Source organism: Rhea pennata, chromosome 1 (assembly GCF_028389875.1).
Source record: "Rhea pennata isolate bPtePen1 chromosome 1, bPtePen1.pri, whole genome shotgun sequence".
NCBI classification, from domain to species: Eukaryota; Metazoa; Chordata; class Aves; order Rheiformes; family Rheidae; genus Rhea; species Rhea pennata.
In genome coordinates, this window is record NC_084663.1 from 16,222,106 (window position 1) to 16,248,085 (window position 25,980).

The 25,980-nt window shown below is 37.7% G+C and overlaps 1 protein-coding gene across 1 annotated transcript in view; it reads left to right on the top strand.

Annotated features, from left to right (window-relative positions):
- SLC2A13 (solute carrier family 2 member 13) overlaps positions 1-25,980 on the top strand; it is a 152,918-nt gene that overhangs the window by 19,218 nt on the left and 107,720 nt on the right. The window contains exons 2-3 of the mRNA XM_062582483.1: positions 6,923-7,082; positions 13,850-14,058. Of these exons, the coding sequence (XP_062438467.1) occupies positions 6,923-7,082; positions 13,850-14,058 (369 nt within the window). The remainder of the gene's footprint in view (positions 1-6,922; positions 7,083-13,849; positions 14,059-25,980) is intronic.

Here is a 25,980-nt window from a genome sequence, read left to right on the forward strand (position 1 = left end):
TTTAGTTAGACCTTATTCAAAAGTGATGACTTTTGAATATGTTATGGAGTTGTCTGTAGAATGTAGGTGGTTGGCTGTTGATCCAGCTAGCTAGTGTGTATGTGAAAGCTAATAGTGTTTTAGAATAAACATCCTTTACAGTAAAAATATAACTCTTTTGTTAAGGATAGACATTCTTCTCATCACACCACTTAAGTGGAATCTTCCATAAATTCACAATAAAGGATATACAATTATTGTGAAACAGTCACTTTTTTAACTTTGAAAAAGTTGATCAGTTTGTTGTTAAGCCTCTTGAGTATTACTGCTTGGACATGAGTAATGTTCTAAAATTATCTGTTGGCAGGAATGACTTACAGCTGATGTACAAGAGCTTTTCATTGCCCTTGTTGTCTAAACTAAAATAGAAGTCTTAGGGCATAATCTGTGGGAATACAGCTGAAAAAAAATGCTTGATGAAAGTCTCTTTGTCTATATATGTAATAATCTGATACACTTCTGGGATCAACAGTGTTCCCAGGCACTAAATTTAGATTGCATGTTCAATATTCCAGATGTAAGAAGTTTATCAATTTCCCATAAAGTCACCAGAAGATCACATTAGCTTGATATTCAGATCTAGCCTGGCAAATTTCCCCCATCCCCTTTTGAATTTTCTATTTAGTTAAAAAAAATCATATTCAAACTTTCTTATAGCATAACAACATCTGTAAAGATATTTATTAATATTTCATTCCTGATTATCTTTGCCATAAACTTACTTCTAAATCAGCTTGCCTCCAAAAGTCCTCTGTCTGTGGAATGATTTGCTAAAGATGCTTGGAATCCTTACAAGTAGTACAAACCACCAAGGGCAGCTTCTTAATGAGCCAATTTTAAAGTTGGTTGCATTAAAGTTTAACATTTTAATGAAAATTCACTCTTGCAAGTTCATTCTAAGATACATAATAGCATACATGTTAAAACAAACAAACAAATAGAACTATTACCTTTGTTTAATATCTCAGTACAGCTTTTTATGTTAGTGAAGAATGTCTCATTCCTAATGAGTATCCTCCTGAAAGAAATGTTGGGGTAATTTCTGTTTCTGTCTATTCATTTAGAGCTTCTAAAATTCTCTATTCAGCTGTCACTGGTTTTTGTTGTGAATAGGGATTAATGGCTCAGTTGCTGAGCTCCTTCCTGAGTGGTACTGAAAGAGGAGCAGGAATACATTTGCTGTTCATTTTTTGTGGTTCTTTCACATCTTAATTTTCAGTTCCAAGCTAGGCAGTCTAAAGCTGTTGTTCCATACCAACTGAGGCCAATATCTTGATCATACGTTACTCTGCCTCTACACCTGTGTAGGCTTTTCTGATCTTACAGTGTATTGTGTTAGGGAGCTAAGTGGTACATAAACCTTATCTGGCTGGATGAGGCCCTTTCGGTGGTTTCTATTGCCTAGTTTCCCAGGGAGATCACTAGAGTTGGAGCAAAGGGTTAGTGTGAGCTGGAGGAAAAGAGGACAAACCAGTAGTAGCCCCAGCTCTTGGATGTATCTCCCTAACACTTCTAGCTCTCTATCAGAACCATCAGTTACCTGTATGAAAGGCTGTTGGTTATGGTAGTGGGTGTTTCCTGTTTGTTTAAGATACCTAATTGTTGTCACCTCTTTATTATTCTTTTGGGTAATAATCAAAACAACAACAAAAACTTATCAGCAGTCCTTCTCCATGTGTTCTGGCTTAGATCTCTAGTACCTTAGAGTTTTTTCACTGTGCTAGGATTAAAAGTGCATCTCATTCAATACCCTCTGGCTTTTGTTGCTCATCTACCTTTTATATCAAGAACATTCTCTCATGTCCTCTAGATATGCAGTTTGAGCTGTAGTGAAAATCCTAGTTGTTGCAGCTTATGTCTGTATTCATATGATCTTGCCAAAACTATTCCATCTCCCTGGTATTCATTCTAAAATGCTTTTATAAACAAGAATTTGGATTCCTTCTTTAGTCTTTCAGTTTTGCTAGGTTAGATTTAATTTAATTTCTAAAAATATATTTTTAATTCTCCTAATTATCATAGGAGTTCTCCTTAATAACCTTTTTCTATTGTACATAGCTTTGTTGACTTTGTCCCCGAACTTTTTAATGAATTCTATATAATGCTTTGATTAGTGGTATGAATACTTATGTTCATACCAAAAATACCTTCCTGGATGCTAATACAATCGTAACATGCCTTTCTGCACGTGCTTTCTATCGATTTTCTTAACACTGAGCTGCGTGCTGTCTCCCCTCTCAGCTTGCAGATTACCATAGCAGCTATAGTAACTAGACTGTTAAGTAACTATCTTAGAAGTGAAATAACATTCAATATGATTATTTCAGTTCATCATATCATCTAATGCTTCCTGTATGATAATTAGCTGCATTTTATGGTCTATTTGTTTATTTATTATATTGTCTATTTATTATATTTGTTTCTGAACCATACTCTTAATGAAGTCAGAAGGCTAATGCCTTGATTAATCAAGTGGATAAAGTTTGAGCTTGTCTCCTGTCTTCTCTCGGATTTCATGGCCATGGTGCACAATGTAGAGCTTGAACTTTTCTCTGACAGAATTCTCAGTTAATTGTTTTCATTTTCTTTTCCTCACATCTTGTCACGTATCGGCTTTATTAGTTAGGTAGTAATATACCTGCCTACAGCCAGAATTTTTATTTCATGTGAACAGTTAACAGTGAGAGCATATTAGAAAATGTCATCTTAGTGTAAATGAAAGTATTCTCATATGAAAGATTAAGAAATGATTACTTTGCAGCCATACTTATTTTGCTAGGGAAGCTATTCTTTGTTTTTAAATTTCTTTAATATCTGTCTATTAAAATAACTACATAATGAATACCAGTTGTTCAGTATTACAGAGATGTTTATAGTTGATTAACATTTAATGCTTTGCTTCTGATTATGCTTTTTCATGAGAATTTACTCACCTAGGCTTATCTTAAACTGAAATTAAAGGATATATGAAGACCATTGATACATGCTAAGGTAATTGAAAGCAAGCCTATAATATGAATAACATCATAAAATCTTTTTTCTTAATTTTTTCTTAAAGTGGTATGAATTTTTCCTTAATGTGGTTCTCCTCAGAATAACTTTTTTTTACCCTAGGCCATTTTTAGAAAGAATTTTCCTTTTGTGTATGAATACTTGCTGAATGGCAGCCAGTCAAAATAGGGAGGTTTTCCTGTTTTTCTCATTTCCTGAAACCTGCTACACTCTGTTTCAGACTTGGAAGAAGCAATATATTTTGATACTAATATGATATATTTCCATTCATCACTTTGTTTGCCTGGTAAGCTGGAGTTTTTGTTAGGATATCTTGAGCTTTCCATACATTGGGGAAATCCAGTAGAGGGAGTTAAGGCCTGAGTACAAGGCAAGAAAGGAGATTTTTGACAGCAACACTAAGAAAATTTTCAAAGGTTAGAAAGCTAACGTGGAGGTCTGGGATGCACAAGTGACCAGCGAGTATCTGTCACTCTGAGACTGTGATGCTGGCTAGAGCATTTGAATTCTCCTGCAGTGTGAGGCAAATATACCTTGTTATAAGGAGAAAAATGAGAAGTTTGTCAGTATTGTGTTCTTTGGTACACAAGCGTAGTAATGATGCTGAAAGATGGTTTTGGAGGTTGGTGAAGTATCAGGTTTTTGAGCACACCTACATTCAGTATATCATGAAGGGCATTAGAATAATTAGCACAGTTTGGAGCGTTCTGTGAGGTGTATATCATGGATCATGCAGTCTACAGAAGCGATAAACCTAATCCTACAAAGTCAGTTTTACTGAACTATTTTCTAACTTAAGATTTTCCCAAGAAACCATGTTTTATTCGTTGCAAGCTTGATAACAACTAATTTGAACCATTGCGTTAATGTCAGCTGAATAACTGATATTGTTGAATAGCTTGTGACTGGACTCCTGAAAGTGTGTAAGCTTCCCCCAGCAATTCTTGTAGACATTAACTTTCTAGTAAAAGGCAGTAGTAACAGTAAACCTCCTGCTGTCATGATGTCCCTTGTTCAGGAACATAATGGCACTTTTCAACTCTGTTTTAACCTTCATGTTACCCTTATGTTAGAAAAACAGGCTTTGGGTGTACCTGTGAACAGCAAGTGTCAGGTTAACCACAGTTCACTGCAGTTCTGGCCGTGTTAGAGGATTGCCTGTGTGCTTTGGGTGTTAACAGTACCTATTGGTCTGCTCGGTGGGGCACCGCTGCTTTTTGAGGGCATCAATAGCAGGTTTGTCTGGCTTGTTTTAAAACAAGATTTCTTTGCAGATCCTTTGCGAAATCAACCTTCCTAAGTTCCTAAACTGAGAGGGAAACTGAAGCAGGAGAATATGCTACAGGATATGAAAGTTGAGCTGCACCCTAGCAGGTGGGGAAATACAGCCAGGTTGAGTGGGTACAGAGTTTGCCTGAGGATGTGCAGCTGACTGTGCCAGAGTGTCTGAGGTCAAAGCCCTTTGCCTCTCTGGCTGTGAACTATGTTGCCTCAGCTATAATAAATGCATCTCGACTAGTTGTAACCTGTTTTATATTAAATATTCTGACTTTCTTTTGAGTGTCAGAGGCCTGTGAGTTGTAGTGCTGAAGGAAATTTGTAGATGGAGAAGTTTTCCAAGGTGTTCTGTTTCAGTGAGCTGAACCATTGCAACTTGGCATGCAGTCAAAATAACTTTTTACATAATTCAGTAATGTTAAGAACCTGGCTGACATTTACAATGTGGAAAAGCAGAAAATGAAATTATCTGAGCTTGTGAAAGCATCCCAGCTTGAAGCACAATATTCTGTTGTATAATTGGCTTCTAGGATGCACTCTCATGAGTGAGACCTGAACTCCAAATGAGAAATTCCACTGGTATGGAGAATCTTCTTGTAATCTCCTGGTTTCACCATAAATGAAAGATGTGTAGTTAATAGGAAAAAAAAGTAGCTCTTTTGCAGAGCATTTGTTTTTGATTGTGCACATATTTCTAATAAAATCTGTGTATAGACATTGCCATCTTTACCTCTCAAATTCACTTCACTAAATGATTCTGTTTGAAAGATATCCTTTTTGGGAGTACGTGTTATTTCTCTAAAGCTTTTAATGGTATCTTTATTTGTACGTCATGGAGGAGGATGAATAGTAGGGATATATGAATACTAGGGACTAGCTTTGAGTAGCATCCTATAAGAAATACACCAGGCCTCTTTGCTTTTAGTGTCCCTCAAAAGAGGGAAGCAGAACAGTGATTTCCTCCTCTGTATTTATGGTAAGGCCCCATTCTGTTTTTATACCTCTAAGCTTCTTGTTGGAGGACATCATTCCTAGTGCTCTGAAATTCAATCACCTTCTCTCATTTTCCTGTTACTCTTGTGAACAACGGGGAAGATATTTACAGAGCAGCTGATAAAATAGCCTTCCAGCCTAATATTCGGCACCCTTGAAGTATCATGGATTTTTAGTTAAAATTGGTCTATTATAAAGAGGAATATGGTGAAAAGAGCCCATCTAAAAGAGGCTGTAATTGTTCTGGAAGCAGTAGGGAGGAAAGAGCTGCTCCCTACATGTGACTAAACACAGCAGCGGAGGGCAAAGTATGAACGGTCTCAAAAAACCCACCTGGAGCTGTTAAATGCCTGTTCCACACGCAGACTTAGTCATGAATTCCCTGACCTGGTGGTTACTGGAAGCGGGGGGGGTATCAGGGGAGTCCCGTGATACTTGTTCTGCTTCTTGACTTTTCCTAAGCCTCTGCTACTGGTCGCCCTCGGAGGCAGAGTTATTTGGCTTTCGGCCCGATAGAGCCAGTCTTAGTATCAAAACACGGATGCCCGCGGCGGAGCGGGGACCGCCGAGGCCGGGGAGGGCCCTTCCTTCCCCACCCCGCGGGCGGCACCCCGCTGCCCTCGCCGCCCTCGCCCTCCCCTCCTTAGCTGCTTCGAGAAAGGCGATGTCTCCTCACGCTTTCCTGTAACGGCTTTGCTAGCAGTGCGCCAGCTCCGTCCGTTACTTGTAATTAGGTAAAACACCGGTATGAAAGACGCCGAGGAAGTATTTCTGGCAGTGGCGGGGATTGAAAATCTGCTTGTGTATCGAACGTGCAAAGGGCCATTTGAAGGCTTTCGTTTCGGCGGTGCATTCTGGTGAGCTTTGAAACAGGCTAGAATAAATTGTTGATGTCTTTCTGGCCCGTTTATGGGGCTTTTTGTGCCTTCGGGTCGCTGGGGAGCAGCTGGAGGAGCTGCTGGCGTGTTCGGAGCGCTCCGCGGCAGGGCGGGCTGCCGTGCCACGAGGCTGCTGCAAGCGCTGGCCTGTCGCAGCGGAAGGTCTCCGAACGCCGTTTTATTATTAAACAAGCTCTGCGCCTCACTCGAGCTTTTGGAGGCTTCCAGCGGTCGTGCCAGGCTAAGCTCATCGCTGAAAATGGTGCCGTGCACGTGGCTGGGTGGTGGGGGGGCTTCTCGGCCGTGGCCGTAGATCTGTTCAAACTCAGAGTTGCAAATATTTGGCATCTTTCTGTGTAAAACCTTGCGTTAGTCATTTTGGCTCAGGTATGCGTACTTGGATCATGGCATCGCTTTGACTCAGATGATTTCGTCACCTTTGATGGATGCTTTTTATTTAGTCGTAACGTACGTGCGGTGTGAGCTAGAGTACGCTATTCTTCGTGCCACTGAATAAAACTGTGCGCTCGAAACACGGTCACGAGTAACCAGTGTGTACGCCTGTGTGCTATGGAGGTTCGTTTAGGCTTCACTGGGTGTTTTGAGGGGGGCTTTCTGGAAGCTGGAAGTCATTTCACTTAAAGAATAATAAGGAATATAGGGCTTTATGGCAAAAGAAGCTGGTTTCAGTTTCATTAATGGAATTTAATTTATTTTTGTAGGTGTAGCATCTATGACAGTACCCGTGTACATCGCAGAAGTCGCTCCGCCGCACTTAAGAGGCAGATTAGTTACCATTAACACGCTGTTCATCACGGGAGGGCAGTTTTTCGCAAGTGTCGTCGATGGACTCTTCAGCTACCTCGCAAAGGATGGATGGAGGTTTGTGAACTCTGTATTTAAAAGCAAAACCAGCAGTCTTTTGATTTTGGCAAGCCTAGATAAATAATTGAAAAAAACCACAATGGTCGACAGCTATCATAATTCATGTTGGTAAAACAGAGTTTACGTATAAAGTGGTAACTCCGTAGACTGGAATGGGACTTTAACTATTGCTAAATGCTATGCAGGCTACTTTCACTTAGGCTTAATATTTGCAATGTATTTAGCTTTTCTGACTTTACAGTAAACTTTAAAATGCATGAGCAATAAATAAATGTCAAAAAACTTTAATGATTGTCAGGAAGATTGTAGTATAAAAGCAGCTTGCTTCTTGCCTTTAGGTTACATTACTTTTTTTTTCCCCCCATAGGCAAACTTCCAGTAAGTATGGTGCTATAGGTACAAATTAGAAGTGTATATTGAATAATCTTAATTTGAGGAATAATTATCCAATAAGAATTGACATAAAGGATATTGTAGCATAATTTTGTAGTTGAAATTTAGATTACAGAATGATGTGACTCACTTTTGCTCCACTTTCTGAATATTACATTTTTCCTGGAATAATTGCTAAGTGTTTCTGGACTTCTGTATACCTTCATTATGATGATGTGTCATTTGAGAGAGAGAGATTGGAAATCTGAGAGGCTGAGTATTTTACTTGCTATACTGAATTTCTTTTTAAAGAGTAGTTAACAGAAGTATATAGGACAAATAATTTAAACTGCATTTTTTAACTTTTGGAAACTTATGCTTAAGTATGCATGCTTTTCTTCATGGAACTTTCTTGGGAATGTGTGTGTTGTTGTCAGGTTTTCAACCAAGTTAGTCCTTGCAATGAAAAAAACTGTAATATACAGAAGCCTAATTAATTTACCAGAGCTTTGTGTATTGTCATACTTTTCACCTTGTATTAAGATGACTAGGATGGAGTCATTCTTTCTCTGAGGGAGGTTGTTGGTAGCAAAGAAATGAGGAGGTCAGTTTAAACAAGCAAAACGATCTGGCTCTGCAGTTTGGTGCTCGTATTCCCCTGTATTGGTTTTTCATATTAGTAAACCAGGATTATTTGCTTGGATTTATAGACCAAATGAAAAAGCCTACATTCTTCATCTGAGGGTCCATTTAGTGCCTGTTTGAGGCTTATCATCCCAGGAGAGAAGTGTATTTTTTTTTAATCCCAATAACAGCAGCTTTCTAAATGGGTTAGATTGTGGCTTATTGTGAACTTATTCCCACAAAAGTTTCTCAGTTTAGTTTTGTCTTTTGTAATGAGAAGTACTTTTAAAATTTGGTTATTTTGCTCTCTTTATCTGAAGGTGTTTTTCTAGTTGGCATCTGTGAGGAGGATAAGAAAGTCTTGGGCTAGGGAAAAAATCACAGACTCTTAAATATAATTTAAAGTTTGTTCAAGATGGTCTGTGAATGTCATTGATTTGGAGTAATTTATCTCTTTTTTGTTGTTTTTTTTATTTGTTTTGCTTTCTTCTGAAGTTCCGTGTTCCCTCTCCTGTACTGGTTCTGTATGCTGTAGATCTGTTGTCATTCAGAAAGATAGTCCTTCAGAAAAATCACTCATTCTGCATCGAGAAATTCTATGAATATATTTCATCACTGCATATTGTATGATGGGGGATATGAGCTAACAAAAATGAAACACTTGTCATTAAAGGCCTCTCTCTGACTAGAGCTCCCACAATGCAGTGAACCCTCTCCTGAGGTCTCAGATGAGAAAGAAACTGTCTTGATAATGACAAGGACAGGAAGTGCAGCGTAGATTAGCAGAGAGTGAGAACTGGCTGAATGGCAGAGCTCAGAGGGTTGTCATCAGCAGCAGGAGTCTAGTTGGAGGCCTGTAACTAGCAGAGTCTCCCAGGGCTCAGTACTGGGTCCTATCTTGTTCAGCACAATCATCAATGACCTGGATGAGGGGACAGAGTGCCTCCTCAGCAAGTTTGCTGATGATACCAAGCTGGGAGGAGTGGCTGATGCACCTGAGGACTGTGCTGCCATTCAGAGAGACCTGGACAGGCTGGAGAGTTGGGCAGAGAGGAACCTCATGAGGTTCAACAAAGGCAAGTGCAGGACCCTGCACCTAGGAAGAGGAATAACACCATGCCAGTACAGGCTGGGGTTGACTTGCTGGAAAATAACTCTGCATAGAAGGACCTGAGAGTCCTGATGAACAAGAAATTGACCATGAGCCAGCAATTGTACCCTTGTGGCCAAGAAGGCCAATGGTCTCCTGAGGTGCCAGCAGGTTGAGGAAGGTTATCTGCCCCTTCTACTCAGCTCTGGTGTATACTTGAGTACTGTGTCCAGTTCTGGGCTCCCCAGCACAAGAAAGGTAGGAACATACTGGAGCAAGTCCAGTGTAGGACTATGAAGATGATTAAGAGACTGGAGCATCTCTCCTGTGAGGAAAGGCTGCAAGAGCTGAGACTCCATTCAGCCTGGAGAAGAGAAGACTGAGAGGGGATCTTATCAATGTGTATAAGTATCTGAAGGGAGGGTGTCAAGAGGATGGGGCTATACTCCTTTCAGTGATGCCCAGTGTCTTAATTAAAAAAAAATTGCTATCCCTTTCTGCAGTTACAGAAATGTCCTTAGTTTTGAGAAAAGGTAACTACATACAGAAATGCATTTCTAGCTAAAATACTAATTGAAGTATTTGATACTTATAGCCAATTATCCTGTAGGTGTAATGACTCTCTAGGGGCCAAGTTGGGGAGAAAGGGACAAATGAGGATGTTGTATAGGGAAAACGTTGCAACTTTCAAGGTAGCAGAAATAAACTGTGGAAAACAAAGAATGAAAATAGTCTCTGTGAATCCTAGGGAAAAAAAAAAAAAAGACTGAAAGGTACTTCAGAGGTCTCTAGTCCAATTTACAGCTCTCCAAGCAAGATTACCTTAAAAGTTAAATCATATTAGATTAGTTTACATGAGGTTTTGTCCAGTTAAGTTTTGAAAATCTCCAAGGATGGACACTTGCACATCTCAGAACAACCTATTCAGATGTTAAATCACTTTTTCTGTGAGGATTTTTTCTTTCCTTGTCTTAAAACTGAATTTCTCTTGTTGACCCTTGTGACCAGTGTCTCTAGTCCTTTCACTGTGCACGTCTGAGAAAGTCTGGCTCCATCTTCTCCCTGACCTCCTATCCAGTTGTGAGAGACTGCTATTAGGTCTCCCCTTAATCTTCTCTCTTTCAGGCTGTCAAGCCTGAGCAGCTTCTCTCAGCCTCTCCTTTTACACTGTATGCTCCAGGTCCCTCATCATCTTAGTGGTCCTGTGCTGGACTATTCCTAGTTTAGTTCTCTATCATACTGGTGGTCCCTGCCTTCCTGAGGTGGCCTCATGTGTGCTGAGTAGTGAGAAGCAATTGCTTCCTGTGACCTGCTGGCTCACGCTGGCTAACTTCTGCTAACGCGGTAATGCTGTTTTTGTGCACATGCCAGGTACTGTTCTGGCTGATTGAGTGAAGCTGAGCAAAGTGAAACTATTGCACCAGATAGAAACTCAGACTGTGCTGAAGATCAGGTATCCAATGATTCTCTCTCAGCTTCAGGGTGGAGCTGTCAATTGGGGAACGTTTACTTGTCTGCCCTCAGCTAGTTTACTGCAGCCTGAGACTGAGCTGAAAAGAATGCAGGAGGTTGGTCACTTGGAAAGAGTGGTCATCACACATATGGGAGAAATCACAGATGTTCACTCCTGAGTCATCACATACAAGAAGGAAAACTACATTGCAGCTCTTAGTGACTAAATGTTCATATATTGCAGTGCTACAAAAAAACAGTGAGGAATCTTACATTTACTTGTCTCTGCTCGTTCTTGGAAATGCTAGATATTAAATTAAAAATTAAAAAAAATTAACCTGACTCTTATGTCAAGATAGCATTATAAACCCTGATAATGCTATCTTAATAGTATTGTAGCAGTGGGTCTGAGAGGAGAAATGTTACAGCAGATTTATTAAATTTCATGCTAGATTTTTTCAGGTCTGTTAGACATCCAAGTTCAAATGGAAGGCCTTGTACTCAATATAGGAAAGAACTATATTAGATTTCTGAAAGCTAGCTCTCTGCATGTTATGCTCAAAGTTACCTACTCTAAATGGAATATGTAAAATTGCTTTATCTGGAAATGGTAACAACTCCTGAAGTTGCAATGGATTTCTGCTCTTAACTGAGCATTTTCCTTCAGGTCTGCTCCTTGTACTCCACTTTGACCAGAAACACCTCAATTTGAAACTGACTTTAGTGATTGAGCACTTTCTGTGGATTTCTTTTTTACCTTGTCCCCAGTAAACAATCCAGCAGAGTCCAGCTGATAACCTTGACAGGCTGGGTCTAGCTTTCAGGAGTCACAAGTGCTTTTGCCTCTTAAGGTGAGTGAATATACCCAGCTGCTTCGTTTTGAAGGGCTGCTGCTGCATGTAAGGGACCAAAAGACTGATAAGTTTCTAGAGGAGCAGAACCTGGGCAATATGAGTGTAAATGACTAAATCTGTTTAGTGGAATGGTCTAAAAGATCCTTTTGCTTGCAGATTGATAGAATGCAGCAGTTGTGTTTTTAATTTTTATAGTTTTGGTCTACCCTTCAGTTAGAAAAAGCTTTCTAAATACCACACAGATGCAAATATTGAATATACTGTTTGGTGGACTTCAGTGATGTATATGTAAGGGTGATTTCTGTATATGGCTACCTAAAAGCTTTGTGCAGGAGGAAGAGGATAGGGAGAAATGAGAATAAGAGTGAATAAGAACATTAGTAAATGAGAAATGGGAACATTAGTGAGTTAGTGATACTTGTTAGGTATCTTGGCTGAAGGCTACTTGACTAATACTGCTTCCACAAGCTTTCTGTTTTGATTTTTTTGATGCTATCCTTAGATCCTTAGAAAACAAGACACGTTCTCAGCTTTTTTTTTGGACCAAGATAATTTACTTGTATGGCCTTTGGAAATGTTAACCAATTTCAGCAAAAACTTGAGGACTCAGCTTGGTAATGGAAAAATTGGCCTGCATGCACGTTGTCCAGGAGTGGCCAGCATCTTTCCATTACCATTTGAGTGTTCTTTTTTATCATTCTTCATTTTCTGCCCTGTTTTATTGCTCCTATCTTTGTTTGTTAGATCTACAAATGAAACCCCAAGAAAGACTTTTTTCCATTTACATTCAGAGTGCATTTGGACTTCTCAAATACATTTGGCTCACAGCCCTGAAACTAGGTTTCCTTTAATGGTTGTACTGTTTTCCCTATTCTGTTATCAGTCTCCATTTGTAGTACACTTCAGGAAAACATCTGTGTGAGAGACTTAAGAATCCTCCATGTGAAAGCATGAATCTTGAGGTATGAGGAGAAGAGCTAGAGAGCTAGACTCTCTAGCTAGAGATAGTTGTTAATCTCCCTGTTCTCTTGATTGATTTCAAGGTGTCAACCTATTTATGAGTACGATATACCTCAATACTCAGTCTGAGGGCTTGTTTCTGGAGACGATTTAATTGTTATAACCACTGATGTGAATCCATTTGGTTGCACTAAGGTACAGGTGGCACCAGCATCATTTGTAGTCTATAATGGAAGCTAAAAAATCCCAGTCAAATGATGTATCATATATAAGGAAAAGATATTTGAAAAACAGAACAAAATTATAGATCGTTCAGTAGTTCTCATAATTCTTCGAGTAACTCATGAATGCTGAGCTAATAGTTTATAACTAGAAATTCTAAAGGGCTCTTTATGGGTTTGAATCATAGAATCAGTAAGGTTGGAAGGGACCTCTGGAGATCATCTAGTCCAACCTCCCTGGTCAGCAGGGTCACCTAGAGCGTGTTAGACAGGGTTGCATCCAAGCGGGCCTTGAATACCTCCAGAGAAGGAGATTCCACAACCTCTCTGGGCAACCTGTGCCAGTGCTCTGTCACTCCCACAGTGAAGAAATTCCAGTAAACTTTCTTTAGGTAACATTTGAGGCAAAGTTAGAATTCTTCTAGAGACTTAAATGAAAGGTCTTAAATGTCTTGTGTTATTGCAGAAAAAGCACAATAACGGAAACAATTTAAAATATATGAACTCAGGCTTACCTTGATACTTTGAGCAAAACTTGGTGTAATATATATAATTATGAACAAGTACAAATCTGTAAAATTAGTTCTGCAGAAGTAAAGAACTGTTGGAAGGTTAAAATACTTTCATACATATCCATTCATGTTTATGTCATCAGAAGTACCATTTATTTTTAAAACTTTTGATTTCTTTTTCTCTTCTTTCCTTTCTTATATCTTTACTGATAGGTTCAGTTCCCAAAATAATGGACTATTTCAGTATTCTATTTAGTCTGAGTTAGTGTCCTCCAGAGCAATGGCTGTAGAGTCAGTGACATAACACAGCGTAATCCTTGTTGTGTACTGGAATTACAAGTGAGAATCCTATTTTCTAAAATACTTAAAGAACATGATTCTTGCCTACTTTATTTCTGCTCATGAGGAGTAAGAGGGGAGGAGGATAATGGGCCACCAGGTTCATGGTTTCTCCTAGTTAACTTTGTTAGGAATGTTTTACTTCACTGACAGAACTTTCTTTTTGATGCTGTTAGGAAAAGAGCCCTGAAACACTCTTCCTGATAGATAAATCTAACCTTTTGACTGAGCACGTAATGTATTTTGATTTGTAAACTAAAGCTTGAGTAGTTATACATGACTGCTTGTAGTATGTTTTTGTAGGTAAATATTAGAGATTTATATATTTATTTATTTATAGGTACATGCTGGGCCTCTCAGCTGTTCCGGCAGTTATACAGTTTCTTGGCTTCCTGTTTCTTCCTGAGAGTCCCCGTTGGCTCATTCAGAAAGGCCAGACTCAGAGAGCACGAAGAATTCTCTCTCAGATGCGTGGTAACCAGGCAATTGATGAGGAGTATGACAGTATCAAAAACAACATTGAAGAAGAAGAAAAAGAAGTTGGATCAGGTATGCCAAATGTTTATTGGCATCTCTGAGCATCAGTAAGGAGATATTTTGTTTTTCTTATTTTGCTTTTCTTGACTGTTTTGCTATTGCTTAAAGTATTTCATATTTTGGTAACTTCAGAACTGAAGACCTGTTTCTGTTATCCTACAGTTTTAATTTCTGATTTCTTAAATGATGAAAACTAAAATACTTGCTTATTACATTTATTTCATGTGAGAAAGGCACTTTCTTTCATTGGAAAAGAACATGAAGGTTAAAAGACCAAACAGACATTCCGGAGGTCCTGAAGGATTAATGTTTTACATGCCTGAAGTTAACCACAGTCCACATCCAGACTGAGAGATTCTAGACTAGCAGCTTTTGGAAAGATATCCAAAACTAGGTGTGTAATATTAGGTTGTTCTTCAGTAAAGACAGTGTCTGAGGTCCTTTTAGTCTGCCCAAAAGATTGAGTTATCTAAATCAATTCCTTTTTGCCTCTTTCATATCCTTATACCATATGTCTTTATGCTGTTAGCTTTAAGCAAGATTACAGTATTATTAACTGTCTTTTTAATCTACTAAGTCTGTTAAGGTGGGAATTGTAATTAAGGCTCTTAAATAAGACTCATCTTAGTTCTTGCTTTCTTAAGCTTGCTTATCAAAGCTTTATTAAGCTTTGATAGGAAAATAACTTTGCAGAGCCGGTGGAAAGGAAAATGCAAGGTATTTTACAGTCGTGTAAACTGACATTCAACATCTGATAATATCTAATCTCATTGCTTTGCTGAGTTTGGCTTTGGAGTTTACAGTAAGTGATTAAGTATCATGAAAAAAGTTATTTGACCCATATTAGTGACCAGATTTTCAAAATATCCATCATGGATGTTGAAGGAATGGATTTTTTTTTCTTTTTATGCTTTTTGTGGGTTTGGATCCTTTGTTTCCAGGTCTTCAATGGGACAAATTTTAATTACCTTGAAACTGATTTGATAAAAAGTGAAAATGGATATTCATAAAATAGCTAGACATTGAGAATCCTGCACAGGGTCCCTGATCCCAATTAGATACTGGACCATTAGCTTCTGTGGAGAACCACTTAATATCTAGCATAAAAGCATTTCTGCTAAGTAGAAATAAAAGAAGCAGGAGTCTGACCCATTCTGTCGCTTATTTTTGGGCTATAGATTATGGCTTTATTTCTCTCTTTTTATAAAATCTTTCCTCCTGTTGTTGTTTCACTGTTCACAAATTAAATGGGGTGTTATAGAACTAATTCTAGCTCAGTTTTTAAAGCACTGCTGTACACACCTGTAGCTTGGACTGGCACACTAGTTACGCGGCTGCTGGCTTTCTGGGATGTGTAGGTATCTTGATTTTTTTTTCCTTTTCCCCAGAAAAACTCATTGTGTGGCTGGAGAACTTTCCTGGAGACATTTTAGTGAAATGAAGCACATCCTTATGGAAAAATGAGGTTACAATGAGTCAGTGAAAAACACTGGATAATCCACAGCTTCAGAGCTTTCATAGAATGACATTAAAGAAATAAGGATACTTAAGAGTAAATGCTTTCCAACTTGTCATAACTGCTTATCATAAAGGTGTTAGATAGTTGTCACTCTCGTTTCTAGTAACTGGTTACAATTGGACTTCATCCCATTTAACTCAAAATTTTTATTGTTTTAGAACCAAAGTTGTGTTTGGTTGTGTTTCAACATCAAGACAAACCTTTATTTGCCTCTTGTGACTTACATCTGGTATTTACAAGTCATTAAATTACCATTAGTTTCCTTTCTTGAGGAGTTGTCTAGATATTCAGTATTGATTTGGCATACATGGTGAGAACAACTTCCTGTTCATGATTTCATTGCCAAGTGTTCAGGCTTTGACAACTCAAATGTATGCCTCTGCAAAGGCATTACATTTCATTTTGCCATGTGTATTTCTTTTTTATTTTGTTTTGTGTGTTCCTGCAGAACTTCTTGAATTCATTACTCCTATTTGTAGCACACAGCGTTTTAAAACACCAGTTAATAACAATGCCAAATGGTGGTGGTAATTCCTGTCAGACATTCTGGATATTATTCCAGTTTTGCTAAAAACTTTCCTATATTGAAAGTGTGTGTATGTGGAATCCAAAGACAGCTTTGTAGTTCAAAAATCATCCTGCCTACATTAGCTAGTAGGTTGTTTTCCTTTTCTGTCACCTCTTTTCCTGAAAAAAGAGCAGATGTTCTTTTTCATTAACTGATACACAAACAGCTTCACCGGTTTCTCAGGGCATCATTTTGTGTGTGAAAAGAAGTCTGTGTTTGACTCCTTCACCACCAGAGGCATAACAGAATGTAACCATAACGCTTTCTCAAATCCCACACTTAAAAACTGTAATGCTTTTTGCAACTATTTCATCAACTACCCTTGGCATCACATGATTGAATCACAGGGGTACTTCATCTGTTCATCTAAGTTACTTTCTTAAAGATTTGGGTTTGATGTCTGTGATAAAACCAGAGAGATTCATCACATTTTCTGGATGGTCATCAAACACCTTCTGACTTGAAAATAATAAAAATATCTTGAGCAATAACATCTATTTCCAAAGTTTTTTTGTACCAATGTGGGGTACCTGCTAAGTGAATGATTTATGTTTCTTTATCCTTTCCAGTACCTTTAGCCAAATCACGACTGCTGCTTAGCAGCTTATTTCTGAGCATTTTCAGATTGGTATAAGAAAATGGATATTTAGTAATATCTTTTTGACACTTGCCTTTTGATTGCTTATGCAAATTAATTTTTTTTGTGGTGGTAATGAATATGACTTTTGCCTGCTCCATTCTGTACTTCCAGTGTGACTTCCGGTGTTGTAAAGTCCACAACTTGAATCTAGATTTTCTGGGAGAAAATTTGCCTTTTGAAAGGAAAGGGAAGGGTATTGCACTCTGCAGTTACATTACAAAGCAAGCTGAATCTTGATGAAGTCCAGCTGATCAGGCTCTTTTTAACACAACCCCCCTCTCAGATGAGGGGGTGCTAGTGCAAGAATGAGCTGGCTGTAGGAAAACCAAAGGCAGAAGGACTAGCCAGAGAAGTGAGAAAGGAGAGAGCTCCCTACAGGTGTGGCAGTGGTAGCAGTAAGTGTTAAGTTGCATTCCCTTCAAATACACTGTGGATCTCACAAATTCCCAATACTAGGCTCAGACTCAATAGCTTTAGCAGGAGAGAAAAGGGGAGAGAACAGACAGAAAGGGCTTGTGACTCATGAAAAGATCAAAGATGTTGCTGGGACAGGGTTCTGGGGTGAATCTTCCCTTTTGTTAGCAAAACTAATGTATGACTTCCACTGCCATTGAATCACAGTTTTTAGTACAGTTGAGGCAGATGTTTTGTACTGTATGTTAAAGACAGGCAGCCGGTTCTTAGAAATGCAAGTAAGCACTGATACAGTGGCTTAAGTACACAGGTACAGATGAAGTAACTTGTACTGCTAAGTAAATTAGAGGGAGCTATTTTCAGTATCAATTCTAGTGTAAACACTTCAGAGTGAATTCAGTGGTTGGCAGTTTTGTGCATAACATACTATAGCCATCTGATACAGTTACATACTTTTGTAAATGTTTTTCAGGCTGCCAGGGAAGCATCCATTTTAGACTAGAAAGAAATCATTACAGTGTTCATTAGTGAAATTTAAATATATCATTAATTTTCTGTACACTTAATGAATCACCAGTGTTCAAAGCAAGTCATGGGAAAGAAATCTATACTAAGCCACTGCACGTTGCATGGCTCTTCCTCATGCCTCTGCTGAAACAACCTTGAGCTGTGATGTTCCAGACTATGAAGTGCGAGCGATGAGTATGTACTAACTTTTACTTATCATCCTGATGAAATTAACATAATTTGTATGAAGACTGGATGTTTGTTTTTGTTTTGATGTAAGCATGGATCATAGTTACAGTAGGAGAACACTACAATCTCCCCCAATTCTATCTTTCCCACATTTCTCTAACGTGTGAAGTAAGGTTGAGACTCTTGAGCTTATGCCTATGGACCGTTACTTTTTAATTGCTCCAAGCATTTATATGCCAACCTTTGATCGTGAGGATGTCTCTTTTGCGTGATACTCTGCTTTGTAATTCTGCTCATGTAAAACCAGGCTGGGGCTTAGCAATACATAGAGCTGCGGTGCTTCTGTGAAATTCACTCAGGGTGATTTACAAAATTGATCGTTACATGTTAATATTGTTCAACCTACCATTCTGTGCCTGTTCCAAAGTATTCAGTAATGAGCATTGCTTCTGAGCGAGCCATTTTCTGATGTTTTAAGTATTCTTAATAATTTTTTATAATAGCCTATTTTTTTCTGAGGCCAGAAGAGAAAGATTGATACCACCCTGTCTTTCATTCCTTTCATTCAACTCTTTCGCTTTTTCTCTGAAATTTTCTGCTGGATTAGTGAGTCATTCTCCTTCCTTGGGTTTTGCATTCCCCAGCTGCAGGTAAATGTATTATTATGCCAAAGTAAAATCACCTAATTAGCATTAGGTTTCAGCTCATAACTTTACCAAGTAATTGTTAGTTAAAATAGGGTATTTTCAGAGATGTGATCTGGACTCTCAGTCTTTCCTAGATACAGTTTATTTCTATTTCTTGCAACTTCTTTTCTTAGTATTTTAACTTGTTAGTCTTGCCTATGGCTTTGGCTTCAACCATTTGACACCTGTCTCTCTAGAGAGGTACTAGAAAATTTCAGTGTTTTCATACTTGATCATAATTCTTCCCTTACTTCAGACAGTCTCTTTTATCTTTTGCCATTGCCTGACAGACCTGCAGTTCAGTATGACATAGACATGCCTCTTATTATAGACATCAGCTGGAATTTTATTTAATGGAACTTGCTAATACTGAGATACTGGAGTAGGGCTGTGCAGAGATCTGAATCATTCTGATCCTAGGGACTCAAACTCATATTTCAAATCTAAGTCTAGTTTTATGATCCTAAGTGGTTCTTGGTATCTGTAACCATTACATGCAGTTAGATGGAAGTCTTTGGAGCAAAAGAAACAAAGGAGGTGGACTAAGATTTCTTTGAAGAAAACCTGAGAGGCAATATAATCGATGGACACCTCAGCCTGAAATTCTTGTTTGTTACTACACCAAATGCAAGAATCAGTTGTAGATTGTTTTGCCTTTGTATTTTCCAGGGATCATGACCAATGAGAAAAGGACTTGCAAGGAATGTCTTTGTTTCATTCTTGTATTTTAACTATTTGAGTTTTAGAATTATTTTTCTCAGGTATGTTCTCTTAAGAACAAAAATTCTTCCTGTGTAGTATCTTCATTGGAATTTATTTTGTTTTGAGTTGATGCCAAAAGAGCAGCACTCCTCTAGATAATCAAAATTCATGCAGTGTAGGCAAATAAAAACATGGAGACATTTTATGTTCCCAGGTCTTGAGAAACTATACTAGCTAAATTCAGTATATGATCAGGTTTATGAGGAAAAACCTTTAAAACTTGACAAGGAATACTGAAAGTATGAATTACTGTATTTAAACTCGTAAACAATTAAGGAAGATGGATAAAAAAGCTATTTTGGTTCTATTTTATCCTTACAGTCTTTTGAAAGGCAGAGTAATTCTCACAGATTTGACCTTTGAAAAATGCAGTTTAATAAAGACCACATCTTTTTCTACCTTGCCTAGAAATACGACTACTATATTCTAAAAGTAAGAGTTCATTTCTGGTATCTTAGAGCTTCTGCTGATAGAAGGTAGCACACACAAACATGGGTTTGAGAACTTAAATATACTTGGCAATTACTGATTTTAGAGATTAGGTTTACCTGGCAGTACATTATAAGTCAAGCTTGCTTGAATGACTATAACCAAAAAAGCCGTTAGTCTTCCACCTTAGTTTTCAATGTACTAATATAAATTGAATGTTTATATGAAAATGGTGCCTAACTACCTTTCTGAAGATCAGATATTTTTCAGGGTAGACCGCTCAAACAAATTTCAGAGCAAATTCCTATTGACTTCAGGTCCAGAAAGAAAATTCAGGTAAGCTGGTCCTGAAGGGGAGAAAAGGGTGAAACTTCATGAAAGCATGGAGAGGCGTTACTGAGGCAAGAGTAGCTGGAGTTTGTATGACTTTCCACACGTGCACACACATACTCGTATGCATGCATATATATACACAACATTTTATATAAATATGTATGTGTATGTGTGTATGTGTATATATATATATATATATATACTCATACACAAAATATATAATTTTTGAAAATCAGATTTGCTATGAGATTTTTGGAGATGAAGTTAGACAGTGTTCCATTGATAGCTTAGTATTAGTCCGCAGCCTGTGAAACTTACAGCAAATTAAAACTAGAAGTCTGAAAAAAAGATTTTCTCTCTATCAGGTCAAAATTAAATCTCTGCATAATAATTTTATTTTAAACAAAGTGGCATTATTCATAGACTGAAGCTGAATTCCTCATGTAGGGGTAGAATTAACTTCTACTCTTCATCTGAGATAGCTTGTGGATCTACATGTCTGCAAAAAGTGGTGGATGCCACTCCAAATTATCAGTGTATCACTGACCATTCAGCTACTTTCAACATTACTGTTTTGGAAGAGGGATATTGTTTTGTGCAAACTTACGTTTCAGTGAGAGACAATGTTGGAAGAATAAGACTATTGGTTGACATCCTTTCCTGAGAGAATGTGGTCCTTGTAAAGCTGACTGAAAGAGGACCTGTGAATAAAGATAGTATTTAGTTTTCTTTCGGTTTGGTTCAGGGAAATAGGAACTTGAAACTTTTTTTGTGTTTCAAATACAACCACGGCCTCCTCAAGCCCCTCTACATTTCATTTCTAGTTGCTTAGTTTTCTGTCTTAATAGGAGCAAGCAAAATTAGCCATTTTTTGTGCAGCTACAGTACTTCACAATTATAGAAAATTAATGTTTTCCTTTAACACAAAAACATTTTTTTTGTACTTTCTCTAGCTAGTCTAACAAACTTGGACTAGGTTATTTTCTGGAAGCAGTACACTTCTGGCCACAGTTTTCATGCTTTCTAGAAGCTCAGCTCAGTTCTAAAGCAGGAAGCTAGACACGCTGCTTAGATTTTTGAAAAGTAGTACTTAGCTATGTAACTTGGCTTGTTATCAACATTTGCTATATAGTCTGATAAACTTTAAACACCCTTTGTAACTGTTTTCATTTACAGTGGTTCCTTCCCACTGATGGCTAGTGGAAAACACAAAGGTAACATGGCATACAGTAATTTTTATTTTAGCACAGCTGACCTAAAAGATTCCTAGTAGAAGTGAACTTGAAAGAATTAGGGAACTATTCTTAGTCAGCCAAATAAAAATGAATGTGTACAGAATGAGTAAAAGTAAGGAATAAAGCAAGCAGAAAAGACTAGGCATAGGGAAAAGAAGAAGCAGACCTGAAGGAGTGTTAAAGGGTGAATTAACTCTGAACAGTGATAGCACCGGTTCATTATTCAGTACAGAAACTGAGATAAATTCGTGCATAGATATTTCCTGCCATGTGCCTAATTGATATGGTTTATTAAACTGGAAAGGGAGAACTAGGAATTGAGAGGGGCTGGAGAAAGAGAAGGCCGTACTGGGAAAGACAGTTGTAGGATCTTAGTGATGGGACAGGAAGGGAAGGGCAGAATATTTGCGCTTAAAGGCAAGTTACAGCATGTAGCTCGAGGTTCGAGACGTTCGGCCAAGGGCCGGGCTGATTGGTATTGACAGTCTGATAACCTCTCTTGAAAAAGGCTAGGATCGGGCTAGGATTTATTACTGTGGTCTTGCTTGCCAGATTTATTTCTCTTTGATTTGAACGGAAAATAACTGATGAGCGTTGGAGTTGGTATGCCTAGGTAGGAGGTTCGATCTGAGGTCATACGGGTTGAGCGTGTAGTGCCGCCAGCCTGATGCTCTCGTCGTTTCGTTAGAGACAGAATTTTGAATTTCCAGGGTGTGTTTGTGTGAGAGATGGGCACGCGCTGCATTACAGCAGGTTTTAACTCTCCAGACCTTTATTTTTTATAACATAGTTCAACTGATGTACTTATTTCTTATCTGAAATTATGGATCTACTTTTTATATTTATGTATATTGTTAAGAAGTAGTAAAATTATGTTGCTTTTAGAGCTACTAATGGTATTCAAGAGCTCAGTTAATTAAAAAGAAAAAGCCGGGTTCTTTACCGTTTCCCTGCAGGACCCAACATCTGAACTGAATACACAATTCTAACTGAATATTCCCACTTGAGCTGCCTATTTACAGGCAGCAAGGATTTAGACAAAATATAGTGTTGTGTGAAAATCTTAATGGGCATAGCTTTTTTTTTTTTTTTTTTTTTTGTAAATGTTACTAAGGAATAATTGTAACACTTCACTAAGCTTAGCAATATGATTTGTTATTTAGCTTTCAGAACACGTTCTGTGACAAAGTTAGCTATAATCATGTGGCTTCTTTGCTCTCTAACCTGGTGAAGATGAGTGGAAACGCCAAAATGGATTTAATGTTTAATTTCAATATTTATACGTATATGCCACGAACAAGTAGCTGAGCAAACTTTACCTTTTGATCCCATTTTAACCTTTTCAGCATAATCATTAAAATTACAAATTTTTAAAGAATTAATATCACTTTATGGTATAGTGGGAACCAGATGGGTACAGGGCTGACTCCTGTTCCTCTGCTGCCTCCTAGATGCCCTCAGGTAACAGGTTTTGCACAGGGGCAGAATTTTGGCTGTGAATCGGATGCTAATGATTCTTGAGCTGCTGTAGTTTTCCTCTGGATCTGTGGTCAAATGTATCTAGTATTTATATAACCTGTTTAAATTGAGGTAATCTGTTAGCAGGAAAAAAACATAAGGGAGCAAAAGACATTTTAAACAGCCTTTGCCCCTATTTCTTTAATATAAAGGCTTATTCTACTCCTTTAATCTAGTCAGCCTTTATTTTGTTTGGGGCCCTTCACCAAAGTATTGCCTAGTTTTGTCCAATCTTACCTGTTGCTCTTGCTTTTTAAAATATCAGTATTGTTTTTTGATCTCTTCTGTTTTCAGGACACTTTATTCTGGTATTCTCCTAACAAACCTGAAGAGTTTGTTTCAGAATAAGCAATTATCCTTGCATGTTTCATGATATTTAATCTGAAGTATTCGTGCACTGAGTAACTGAGTAAACCTAGTAAACAATACTGAATGGCATTATCAGTGAGATCTATCAGAGTCGCATGGTGGCAGGTATTATATTTGTGTGGTGGTGTTTGGTTTGACTTGAAAGAAAGGAAAGACTACTTTGAAATCATTTGCTACTGAGTATACTGTTCATATAGCTCCCAAAATATCCACTGAAATGCTCTCTTACACAAGTATCTCAGAGTGCTCCCTGTGCTCAGAAAGCAAGTTGCTGGAATCTCTCTTCCTTTTGAAAATAAATGAAAAACAACATAGTACTTCCTCCCTTGTGAGTATTGGTCAGAATATGTCTTTGGACCTCGTGTTTTAATCCTGTAGATGAGAAACAAGGTTTCTTCCTTTATGTTAATTCTTGCTTGACTATTAATCTCACTTTGCTCATAATCTTTCAGCGAGCAAATGTTAGAATTCTGATTTCTTGTCCCTTTTTTTCCTTTTTTCTTTTTAATGGTACCGTAAACCATACTGATGTCCATTAACTGTGTAGTAGTGTGTTAAACCAAAATAGTTTTTTTGGTGTGCTTTGGTGCAAAACTGTCCTACATGTTAAATTATCAAAACATAAGTCAGTTAAAGAATAACTGAAAACAAATAAATTTTAAGGGCATAGGTAACTTTAATCCCTTTTGTGATTGTATACTATAAGTTGCACTAGCTTCATTTCGTTTACTACAAGTATTTTGTGCAACACAAAATAAGTAATACCTCTGTGTAGCTGAGGTATATGTAGTTCATTTAAGAGAGTGCAAGTATGGTTATAGATGAATAAATTGCAATATGTTCTTTATTGTACGATGTGGAAAGTACACTATTGGCTATGAGCCTATAAACCTCCTTTTGAGTCAAAGCAAACATACGTTTCTATAGCAATAAAAGTAAATTTAAAATGTAGGTGGTTCTGGCTGTTGCAAGTTTAAAATGAAGGTGGCACTTGCAGAATAGTTCATTTCACAGCCAAAAGAAAATAGGACTTTTGTTGAAGAAAAATGGATCTGAAGTGCCCCATATTTTATTTAAAATATTTTTTTGAATTGCAAGCTCTTTTTGATGTTTTTTTCTCCTTCTTTAATTTTTCTTTATTTCTTTCCACTTTGGCAAAAATAGAACTCTGCATAAAAAGGCTATGCTCGTTCATTATTATCAAGTAATTTTAACTATAATGGTGGTGATTTGTATTGCTTCTGCATCTTTCATATTTTGTTAGGATTTAACATTTTTAATGTTTTGTTTAGTAGTATCTAGCCCAGAGGCGAGAGGCCTATGAGTGTTATAAATTGAAGATAAATTGAAGAAGTGTTTACAAAAGGAGACCAGATTGGTAGGGTGGTAAGGAATAACAGGTTGCAAATAAATTGAGTTAAATATAGTGAGAAGTGTTTATCCTACTCTAATTGCAGTGCAGTGTAACAAAGAAAAAGGTCTGATGCATCATTTCATCTCTAGATTGGATTGTTTCAAGCTTTACTTGCTTGAAGCACATTCCCAGGAGAATAAGTCATTGTAGAATATCCAAATATCACCTGTTCATGAATGAGTGGCCTCAAATTAATCATCCTGCCATAGCTGGAATGCTTCAAGCTGTTTGCTTTTCTGGTCTCCAGGTCTTCTCATTGAACTCAGCAGGGCAAGGTATAGTCTGAGGGCTAAATGTCCGGGTTTTGTTTTGTTTTGTTTTGTTTTTCTATGTAAGAAGGGATTATTAGGAGACCCTATTTCATTCATATATAAGAAGATGTCTTACAGATGAAATTTACTGTATATTTAAGTGTAGCGTGCACATACAGTAAAAGCCAAATGGTACTTTTTTTGCTCACTTATGCACATGATTTGTTGTGCAGTACCCTGGCAGATAGTTTGACAAATACCAATGCTTATGTGCACTTGGAAGGATGGGGACTTACAATACCAATGCAAGGATGAAACTGGATCATTCAGTTGGTCTTAGTGTCAGTGTCATTAAATCTTCCTTTCCAACAACAACCAAGATTTTTTAAAGTTGTCATCGGAGACTATTTAATATGAATATACCAACCTAAATTTGCAGAATTTGTGATATTGTCTGAGATGAACACTCAGTTCTCTCATTGCAGTGAGTGCTCACTTGGAAGTCCTGCATATTCATCAGTGTTAACTACTCAGGATAGAAGACAGTAGGTGAAATGTCATGAAAACATATATGGTCTGTGCTAAGTGACTGCTTATTTTGGAGCTGGAATGGTGGCTCGAGGGCTGCAGTTCCCATGAGTCAGGAGCTGGCTTTGCGCCCTTTTGCTGTCAGAATCCAGTGAAGCTATTTGTGTTGGTTGCTTTATTAGGGAAAAACTGCTCAGATTTACTTAAATCTGCACATAAATCTAACGAATCATGGATAACGAATATTGTAGTAAACCTAGAAAAAAATATTTATTCTAGTGCTGCATAATAATAATGTTTTGAATTAAATATTTCTTGACATGCAGTATTAATAGATGTGCTTTCTTGAATACGCAGAAGGACACATTTTAAAACATAATGTAAATTTATTGTATAATGTAAAGCAACTCTAATGCAACCCAGCAGCATCTTGAGTGAAGTAGAATTTATTTTTTGCGGGACGGCAAGGATAAATAGTTTGTGTTTTAGAAGTCTCACCAGTTGTTGCTCAGTTCAGTCTTCTGTTTTGTTCCAGGAAACATCTACCATCTGCAGCCAATCCTCTTTTGTAG